This window comes from Penicillium expansum (assembly GCF_000769745.1).
Source record: "Penicillium expansum strain MD-8 chromosome Unknown contig190, whole genome shotgun sequence".
Classification (NCBI taxonomy): domain Eukaryota; kingdom Fungi; phylum Ascomycota; class Eurotiomycetes; order Eurotiales; family Aspergillaceae; genus Penicillium; species Penicillium expansum.
Window position 1 is genome coordinate 60324 of NW_015971406.1, and position 10107 is coordinate 70430.

The window sequence follows — 10107 nt, forward strand, 5'->3', positions numbered from 1 at the left end:
CGCGACCAGAACGCGACCAGAACACGACTATGACTCTGTCATTCGTCTTGGGTTTTGCGGCCGCAGCCGTCGTGCTGCAGGTCATTCGTATGGCAATCAACTCATGGCAACATTCGCGTAATGCTAAAAGCCTGGGTTGTGGCAGTGTGCCAATGTACCCGTGCAAGGATCCTTTGGGAATCGATAACCTGAAACAGTCCCTGGCGGCAGACAAGGCCAAACTAGTACCTGAGTTGGCCGAGGAGCGTGTCAAGATCATTAGTGAACAGGAGAACCGCTATGTCACTACATTCTCCATCCGGAACCTCGGTCGCACCCACATTTTCACTATCGACCCTAAGAACATCCAAGCTATTCTGGCTACGCAATTTAAGGACTTCGAGCTTGGTTCTGTCCGTCGATATAGCTTGCATCCGCTGCTGGGCACTGGTATTGTGAGTCACATGCTATACCTTATTTATTCTCTGTCTCCAATTCTGGGTATTGACTGCCTATAGTTCACCGCGGATGGAGAGGAATGGAGTCGCTCCCGGGGCCTACTTCGGCCTCAGTTCACCCGCGAGCAGATCAGTCAATTGGATTTAGAAGAGGAGCATGTGCAAAAGGCCATGCAGGCTCTACCCGTTGCAGCCAACGGATGGACCACCACAACCGACATCCAATCGATCTTCTTCCGCCTGACCATCGACTCCGCCACAGAGTTCCTCTTCGGTGAAAGTGTCGAGAGCCAACTAGGCGCTCTAAACGGTCTAAACAGACCCGAGGACTCCTTTGCCAACTACTTCGACAAGTCCCAATGGGTCTGCGCGCAGCGCAGCCGCTTCGAGAAACTAGCCTTCCTCGCCGAGAACAAGGAAACCAAATTCTCCGACAAACAAGTCCACTCGTTCGTCGACAAAGTAGTCTCCAATGCCCTCGCAGCTTCCGAAGCCGAAAAGAAAGCCTCCCCCGACGAAAAATCCTCCTACGTCTTCCTCGAGGCCCTCCTAGAAGTAACCCGTGACCCTATCGAGCTCCGCTCCCAACTCCTCAACATCCTCCTCGCAGGCCGCGACACAACCGCCTCCCTGCTAAGCTGGACAACCCTCATGCTATCCCGCCACCCAGAAGTCTTCACCAAACTCCGCGAAACAATCATCTCCAACTTCGGCACCTACTCCAACCCCCAGAACATCACCTTCGCCACCCTGAAATCCTGCCAGTACCTCCAGCACGTGATGAACGAGGTCCTCCGTCTGTACCCAGTAGTCCCCTTCAACCGTCGCAACGCAACCCACGACACGACGATCCCGCGCGGCGGCGGTCCGGACGGGCAGGATCCCGTCTACATCCGCAAGGGCCAGTCGGTTATCTACACGACGCATGTTATGCAGCGTCGTAAGGACCTGTGGGGTCCTGACGCTGACGAGTTCAAGCCTGAGCGCTGGATGAGTCGGAGACCTGGTTGGGAGTATATCCCCTTCAATGGGGGGCCGCGGATCTGTATTGGACAGCAGTTTGCGCTTACGGAGGCTGGATATGTTATTGTGAGGCTTTTGCAGCGCTTTGATCAGATTGAGAATGTCTATCCTGATCAGAAGATTCGGTATGGTCTTACTTTGACTAGTGCGCCTGCTGATTTGGTTACTGTGCGTTTGCACCAGGCTGAGGATGCGTGAGGTGGTTGGCGATTTATTATTTTCTTTCTGTGGTTCTTAGGCGTCTGGTTGGGTTTGCCCAGCTAGCACTAAGATCTGCTTCAGTACGTTAATTTGTATCGGTTTCTTCCTGGCAGAGTTACTCTTCGGGGTATGGGCCTATGATGATGATGAGAACGACGTTTTTACCTACCTGTTGCATGTGGTTATGAATTCACTTTATATTATCTGGATTTATCTTTGCTAGGGAGAATATTCATCAGTTTCACATCCAAGATGTTAATCTAGGGTATACAGTATCCACATAAAAATATTAAGCACTGATATGTTTCATCAAATCAGAGACAAGGTTGATATTTCAGCACTGGCCACGGGTATTGAGCATATCAGAATAATACCGAGACCCACTGGATATATCGGGGGAAAAGACAGTTTGTTGCTAGAAATATAGGAAATCGGTTCTATAACTACATCAAACCCTATAAAAGACACACACAGTATTTGTGAAACATTCGAATAGAATTTATATATATATAATCGAAATAAATCGAGAAGAAAGAAGAAGTAATGTATAAGTGTAAATGAACAGGCAACCCTGGAAGAAAACGCTCACACCAAGCCACCAATCAATAAAATCTCCCCTTTTGGCTTAATCAACACGAGGTTTACCCCTTAGTTGACACACTGGTAGTAGTAAGGGTTCTGCTTAACGCAGGTGGTACCAGTCTCGCAGACAGTGGGGCCAGTCCAGTTGATGCCACCGCACTGGTAGTAGTGCTTAGCAACGTTTCCGGAAGAGGGGCTGGCAGAGGCGGTAGGTACCTGAGTGTAGGCCTTGGCAGTGGAGGTGGCAGCAGTGGTGGCAGCGGCAGTGACAAGGGTAGTAGGGGCGACAGTGGTGGTGGAAACAACGGGAACAACAACAGCGGCGGAAGTCTCAGCGGGAGCGGAGGTAGTCGCGCTGGAAGCCTCACTCACGGAGCTGGGGACCTGGACGTTGCTGTTGGGGGTGGAGGTAACCTCGATGGCGGCGGCAGTGGTGGTGGAAGTCTGGGCAGCGGTGGTGGTAGAGGTCTTAGCGGCGGTCGAGGTGGAGGAGGAAGAGGTGGAGGAGGAGGAGGTAGAGGCAGTGCCGTCGACGAAGTACTTCTCGAGGATGGGGAGGTAGGTAGAGTAAGCAGGGCCGTTGCTGGGCTCCAAGCTGTACATGTAAGATCCCCACATGGGACCGGCGGACCACCACTCGGCGCCCATCCAGACGTCGCTGTTCTCGGACATGTAGGCGAGCATGCCCTCGACGGCGGCCTCGCAGTTGGCGTTGACACCACCGGCGAACTCGCCGATGAAACCACGCTTGTTGTTGTCCTTCAACCAGGCGGTGGCGGACTGGAGACGCTCCTGGCCGATGGTGGCGCTAACGCAGGACTCGGAGGTACCGGAGCTGTCGCCGTCAAGGTACTGGTGCATCTCGTAGACAATCTTGTCCTCAGAGTCAGTAAGGGCCTTGAGGTTGTCGTTGTTGGTAGTCCAGGACCAGGCGCCGCTCCAGGCGTTGCCTTCAACGAAGATGTACTGGCTGGTGGCACCAGCGGCACGGATGGCGTCAATAGCGGCCTGGTTCAGGTCCAGGACGAGGGTCTGGTCGAGGTCGTGGTACTCGTTGTCTAGAGGATGATGTTAGTAGATAGTTTGATAGGGTGAATTTTACTATTGGGTGACGGCTTACTGGTGTCGAAGATGACCTTCTCGTCGGAGGCGAACTCGGTAGCAACGGTCGTCCAGAAGGCCTTGAAATCGGAGGTCGAGGTGATGATGTTGCCATTGCTGTGTATCGAGCATTAGTATGATGCCAATAATGGTGGGCAATTCTGTATTTGGTGCGCTTACTATCTTCCGTAGTTGTGGGGGTCAAGGACGGCGTAGGCACCGCTGTCGGTGATGAACTTGATAGTCTATAGAACGAAACTGTTAGACCTCAGGGGGAGAACAATAGCCACGACAGACATATCACGTACAGACTTGAGGTCGGCCAGGTAAGTGGCATCGGGGGTTCCGGTAAGGCTGGTAGGCACCAGGCGCTCCATCAAGAAGGGCACACGGAAGACGTTCATGCCGGCATCTCTCAGGATCTGAATCTGGGAAGTCTTGGGCCAGGCGTAGTCTTGGTTCAGAGTACCGGGGATGTTGCTGCCGAATTCGGCACCAGACTCGCTGACACCGACCCAAGTGAATCCACTGGCAGCACGCTTCTTGATATCAGCGCTCTGCTTGGTGGGAACAACGTCTCTTCCTCGGGGGTATGCGCAGGCCACGGTGGCGGCGCTGGCAGCCAGAACAATGTTGGTGAACTTCATTGTGAAATGTTAAAGAGAGTGAGTGTCGAGTTTGACGGTAAAAGAATGTGATGGAAGAGAAGTAAAAGAACGAAAATCAAGAAACCAGTCTTGAAGTTTGAATGAATGTGAATGAATGTGAATGAATGTATGCAAGAAGCAAGAGTGAAACCTGCGGAGGCCGTCTGTTATATAGCCATACCCTGCTCGGAGGCGTCAAATAGTGCTTGGTCTACGGGGTAGACTAACAGGCAATCCAAGACAAAGTGGGTTCCTTGTTTGAGATCTCTCATAGAGAACCGCCTGGAAACCCTTTCGGCTCAATTATGACCGGTATACCGGGAAACGCTAACCCTGACGGCAGAGGAGGAGTCCCTTCTAGATGGCGGATCTCTCCACCACCGAAGGACCCGGTTAAAACGGTCGAACTTCCCAAAGACCACTAGTTCAGGCACGAGCGGCCAAGGATATTGTACGGAGTAAAGCCCCATATTGTCCATAGCCCACACCCAATATGTGGGAGATTAGCAGTCAACACTTAGCTCCATCGCCTGATTACATGTGGAGACGAAATCGCTAAAGGGAGTCAAAGCCGGTTCAGCTTCCATTTCGTTAGTTTAGACCAGTCTCGTCCTCGAAAAGGGTGCAATCTAAAAAGAAATTGTTCTGATACACTTGCGGAATCGGCTAACCCGTCTTGGGTGTAGTGGCCGAAAAACGAAGCGCCGGGTAAATGAGAAATGCTCAAGATGAAACATCATGTGGCATTTAGCTTCATCACTGTTGGTTCCCCGGCATAATTTTCCAAAAGGAACCCGGAGGGTCCTCTGCAAACCTGTAAAGCAGGGAAACTCATATCGAAGCCAAAGTAGGGATTATCCACAATTCTAATTAGTCCCGGACATAATTTATAACCCGAATGATAGGAGTTCAGGAGATGTTTTGGGACTTTTGAAAGATGCATGTGATATGCTCCGGTCCACTGGGGTAACACTGGGGTGGTGACCTCCCCTCTCGTATCCGGAATCAAAGCAGTCGGAGCTGCTGAATAGATTTCCTGTGATGCCAAGAGAAGGGCTACCACGGGGTATAAAATGGACAGAGGACAGACCACATGTCAAAATTGGACACCCCGCCTACCGCCTTGAAATGTACGGAGTATCATACCGGACTTTCCAGCGGATCATTTACAATACGCACATTCTATCCTTAATTTCTTATGGTTTGGATTTGCTGCAAATAAATTAGACTAGGAGTTCCAATTTATTATCATATTGGCTAATTCTGGTGTGATCTGCAATTGTAGCCATTCCCAAAATCAGTGGTTCCGTATCCAATCCTCCTGGTCATGTCTAAGATGGACATCTTAGATCATGAGACGCTCGACCTGGTTCTTGATGGCACGGATCTGAGCGGTCAGGTCACTGGCCTCGTTGGTAGTGATAGAGGCAGCGATGACGGGGCGGGAGACACCAGTGGCACGGCCGAGAGCCATCTTGCTGGGGACGTAAACGTAGGGAACCTAGTTTAAATAATTAGTCCATATGCTCGGTGGAGGGCTTGAAGGTATTTAACTCACGTTCTTGTCCTCGGCCAAAAGAGGCAAGTGAAGGACAATAGCGAGAGGGCTAGTATCCGCGGCCATGATGACAAGCTCACTAGTACCCCGGTTAAGGGACTTGGTGCACTCGTTAGCGCCCTAAGACGATGGTTAGCTTAATCTGAGAAAATGGTGAAAGCGGATACAAACCTTCTTCAGTTGGCGGTAGTGAGCGGCCTGCTGCACAAGGTCGAGGAGGCTCTGGGCAAGGGCCTCATCGGCGATGGGCCAGGCGGCGCTAGTATCTTCAGCCATTGTTTATGTTGTAGTTGAGAAATTAAACACCAAATCTTAAGAAATGGCTCACTCGGTGGATCACGGCCGTGTAATTGCAACGGAAAATAGAAGGTATATAGATTAAAGTTATGTTGAAGACGATCGTGAGAATTTTTCTGAGCAGACCGTTTTCATACACCGCCTACTAAATTTGCACATTTTCTGCCATGTCAGTGCTTACCGCTCTTTTTCTATTGGTCACCCTTCGGCAATCCTATCGGGTCCACCGCCACCCACACCTTGAAAAAAAGAAGTTTGGTTGACTCCTGGAGACTAGAGTCATTCCATTGAGGATTTAATAAAAGCTATGCTATTTTATAAAGCAGTATCAGCAGAATGTAAGGACGGCGTCTGACGTGCGAAAAAAAATTAGATCAGTGGTCTGTATATGTCAAGATCTATATAATTGGATTCGTCGACAAAGTGCTTTTTATACTACTCTTCAGCTATGGTTAATGAATGAATGAAAAGTCTTACATATACAAGTCTACAAAGCATGCTTTTTGTTGCCGTTTTCACAAAGCCGCATAACCGGCCAACTATTCTTGTCTATATATTTGTATTCGCCAACAACGTGTTTCACTCCAATCCAACTACAGATAGGGAATAAGTAGATTATACCACCATATATTCGTGGCACTGTATTTCGATAAATTCGGCCTAATACGGCGAGCAAAAAAAAAAAAATACATACTGAGTAAATAAGTTAGTATCTGCCTTTAGAGTAGCGCATATTTAGAAAGGCAATACTATCACTCTCTTTGGACATCCTAGGGAGAATATACTGGCCTAATGCTTTCATTGCCATCGTTCCTTTTTTTATTTTTCTTATAAAATAAGAAGGTACAGGGCCCGAGGCGATTGAGATGAGCTGCTTGCCGATTTGGGTAAATTATATTCGCGTGACGTGGGCTTCGAACTACAGTAGGTGCCCACGTGACTTCCCAAAAGCGTATTATTCAAAAAAGTAGTAAAAACAAGCCACATCTTATCTCCATAACGAAGGACATGGAAAAGAAAAAAAAAATAGGTAGCTTCTCTTTGATTGAGCGTGTCATCCTTAGTGCAGGGGCCATGCTAATCTTCTCTGTATATTTTCATTTGACCATATGCCCCGAAGGGCGAAAAGATATCCTTAAAGTTCTCTATAACCTCGTTTTTGGGCAGAAAACTACCGCCTACTTGTTTTGTCATCAAATTATTCGAGCTGTGATTGGATGTCTCAAGCTTACTTGTCACGTGGGGTGGCAGGCTTCAATTCGAATTCTCAAGTAATACTAGTGTGCATGCATTAATCAATTATGGAGTCTAGGTATTCACTAAGCTTATAAGAAGCTACTCCGTGATGTTGAATTCAAATGAATGATCGCCTTGCCCGATCGGCACAGCCTTCGCATCATTGTCATACAGCGTTCTTTCAAAATATCGGACTCGCCCATCTGGTCGTGCCAGGAGAACAGTTTGTTTCTGCGTCCCATATGACCCACAAGTGTAACTCTGGTCAGGGGGTCCATTTGTCGGGGACTCATCCTCTACCCGAGCCGCAGCGACTTTCTCTGCGTCTTGGTCACGATCATTTGGACCACCGATGACAGGAACGAAGATGGTCTTGTGAAGATGATGGATGTATGTCTCAATTGTGGCATTCTCATCTGGCAGTCGTGGTAGACTATCAGTGTTGAGAACCTGCAGTAGACGATCAATCAATGCATCCTCGTCCGCCCCGTCTCCCTTTTGTACATGCTCATCAATAGCAGCTTCCATCAACTGCTCCCCATCAATAATCTTTGGCCAGGTCCTGTCATCAAAGCTTGTGTTGCTAAGCCCACGCGTCTGGTTTTTCTCCGTTGCCACCCAGGTGATCTGGTCCATGTCTGTGGAACGGTTGGAGACGATGGCCAAGGGCTCGTTGATATGTCCACACACCAGACTGAACCCCCCCACCTGTTTTGCTTCTGGGCTTGCCACGATGCCTTGTACAAACTCCGTGGTATCTTCTCGCTTGTCGGTGGACCCGATCAACCAGCTGTTGACGATGACGCCCCGGCTGTAGATTCCGATAGCTGCGGTGGTCGTATCCTCACGGTAGTTGGTTAGAACTGCCACCTTGCCATGCTTGGTGACCCCCATCCAAGTGCCATGTGTAGATCGGGCTAGGTCTCGTGAGCCGAGGACATGTGAGGCTGGCTCCGGCCACCAGTCTGGGGATGATGTGGGACGGTGGAGGAATTCCTAGATATGTTAAGCTTGGTATTTTACCACTTAGAGTGAGAATATACTTACATCTCTGTTGTTGATTATGATCAACGAGTATTCCGGGTGGGCAGTTGAGATCAATGCGATACACATAATTTAGGTTTCCGAGGTCCACCGGGGTAGTTGAACGTGCGGGGGAATAACAATGCAGGATTCACGGATTTAACAGCAGGGTGTATATAAGATAGAGTAGAAGTAAGGACTTTAAAGAAAATGTAATGCTGGAAGAGAAAGAGGAACGGGCCATCATATGTCGAAAGGAACTAGTTAAGGCATCTCGGGTGATTGGGCCACTCGTTAGCGACATGTGCCTTGTCGGGCTTGTGCCTCCAGTACCATATTTAAGATAATAACATGATTCTTAAAAACAAGATCTAAAATATATGGAGATCTATGTCCGAGATATCCATTGTCTTCCAAACACATGACTGAATCATTAACAATGCAAAACAAAAAAAAAGGGTCTCGCGTGACGTCAACACATTGATTCTTTGCCCAAATGGGAAATGCAGTTCTCTTGAATAAGGGAGTCTATCGTGAAATGATTTAGGTGTACGGGGTACGGAGTACTATTTCTATTTTTACAGTTGCGACTGTTTGATTTCTTTTTTTAAATCATATATACCCCTGAACTATCTTTGTTGCCTTGTTCTCCTCTTTTTATTTTTTTTTTGTTCAACTTCGGTGTTCGTCTCAGATCAGCGGGGCTGACTGAAGACACAAAATCCCCAGGGATTTTCTTTTTTTCACATCTTCAATTCACCCAGGCTTCATCATGTTTGGAATCTTTGCGGACTTGTTGTCGTAAGTTCAAATCATCATATACCCCGGGAAAAGATCCGCAACCTAACGCAGATCTATCTCTATAGCTCGGTCATCACGATCCTCTTCCCCGTTTTCGCTTCTTACAAAGCTCTTCGTTCTTCTGACCCCTCACAACTCGCACCATGGCTGATGTACTGGGTGGTGCTTTCAGTAATTCTGTTGGCTGAGTCCTGGACAGTCTTTATCATCGGATGGTATAGTTCAACCTGTTCCGTTTTAAGAGGATCTTAAGCTAATTGTGACTCGATAATTGTTCAGGTTCCCATTCTATAGCTGGATCCGCCTCGGTTTCATGTCCTATCTTGTCCTCCCTCAGACGCAAGGGGCGCGCTTACTGTACCAAGACTACGTGGACCCGTTCTTGACACACCATGAGCGGGAGATCGAAGAGATGATCGGCCACACCCATGAGCGGGCCAAGGCACTGGGTCTTCAATACTTCTACCAAGCCATCGATTTGATCCGGCAGAAAGTCTTGGGTCTCCCCCCGCAACGCCCCACGACACCCCCTCAGCCAGGTGCCGCTTCCTACGCGCAGTCGCTACTATCGCGGTTCAACATCCCCGTTGCCGGAGCTCCCGGGGCGGCCGCCAACACAAATGATTGGTTTTCTGTTCTCAGCACTGCCGTGGGGTCAGTCACATCTGGAAAGACCCGGGAAGCGCGGGACGAGGAACTTTCGGCCAGTGGCAATCTTCTCCAGCGCCAGATGCAGTCTATGTCTGGGGCCGAGAAGGCTCACTTTATTTCCTCGCAGCGAGAGCTGCTAGATCACCTCAGGTCGACTCTAGCACAGGAGGAGCAGAGCACCCCTCGAGGTGGGCTTGAGGCTGATGATCTTGCCTACGGCGTGCCGTTGCGTAAGAACCGCAGCGAGAACTCGTTTGAGGTGGTTGATGATGAGGATATAGGTCGTCGCTCGGAACGAAAGACTAGCAGTGGATGGAAATCTGGTTGGTTCAACAGCGAGCAAGATTCCTCTGCCTCATCTGGTGCTGAATTTGCGGCGCGGGCTGTCGATGAGATTGCCCGGTCGCGCGCCGCCGGGCACGATCGATCATGAGTTTGTCCGCGGAGATGTTCCGCTTTTAACAGGGGTGTATCGAGTAGAACAAGAAAACCAAAATAGAACTTGAACAATTTGCTCTTGCTGGGTGAGAGATGGGGATGGGAGACATGC

The 10107-nt window shown here is 49.3% G+C and overlaps 5 protein-coding genes across 5 annotated transcripts; 2 read left to right on the forward strand and 3 right to left on the reverse strand.

The window, feature by feature from the left end:
* Positions 1-29: 29 nt before the first annotated feature.
* On the forward strand, positions 30-1658 carry PEX2_056700 (cytochrome P450; the record flags this gene model as incomplete). The annotated part of the gene is made up of 2 exons (XM_016742944.1): positions 30-434; positions 498-1658. 2 exons carry the CDS (start codon positions 30-32, stop codon positions 1656-1658), a joined length of 1566 nt encoding a protein of 521 aa, XP_016595666.1.
* Positions 1659-2309: 651 nt separating this feature from the next.
* On the reverse strand, positions 2310-3991 carry egl3 (putative extracellular endoglucanase/cellulase; the record flags this gene model as incomplete). The annotated part of the gene is made up of 4 exons (XM_016742945.1): positions 2310-3301; positions 3364-3461; positions 3525-3589; positions 3653-3991. The coding sequence occupies 4 exons, from the start codon at positions 3989-3991 to the stop codon at positions 2310-2312; spliced, it is 1494 nt and encodes a 497-aa protein (XP_016595667.1).
* A 1345-nt stretch (positions 3992-5336) lies between these two features.
* Positions 5337-5825, reverse strand: PEX2_056720 (Ribosomal protein L7Ae/L30e/S12e/Gadd45; the record flags this gene model as incomplete). The annotated part of the gene is made up of 3 exons (XM_016742946.1): positions 5337-5492; positions 5550-5669; positions 5721-5825. The coding sequence occupies 3 exons, from the start codon at positions 5823-5825 to the stop codon at positions 5337-5339; spliced, it is 381 nt and encodes a 126-aa protein (XP_016595668.1).
* A 1356-nt stretch (positions 5826-7181) lies between these two features.
* Positions 7182-8195, reverse strand: PEX2_056730 (NRDE family protein; the record flags this gene model as incomplete). Its single annotated transcript, XM_016742947.1, has 2 exons — positions 7182-8078; positions 8130-8195. The coding sequence occupies 2 exons, from the start codon at positions 8193-8195 to the stop codon at positions 7182-7184; spliced, it is 963 nt and encodes a 320-aa protein (XP_016595669.1).
* Positions 8196-8877: 682 nt separating this feature from the next.
* On the forward strand, positions 8878-9990 carry PEX2_056740 (HVA22/TB2/DP1 family protein; the record flags this gene model as incomplete). Its single annotated transcript, XM_016742948.1, has 3 exons — positions 8878-8906; positions 8972-9121; positions 9186-9990. The coding sequence occupies 3 exons, from the start codon at positions 8878-8880 to the stop codon at positions 9988-9990; spliced, it is 984 nt and encodes a 327-aa protein (XP_016595670.1).
* Between the last annotated feature and the right edge of the window lie 117 nt (positions 9991-10107).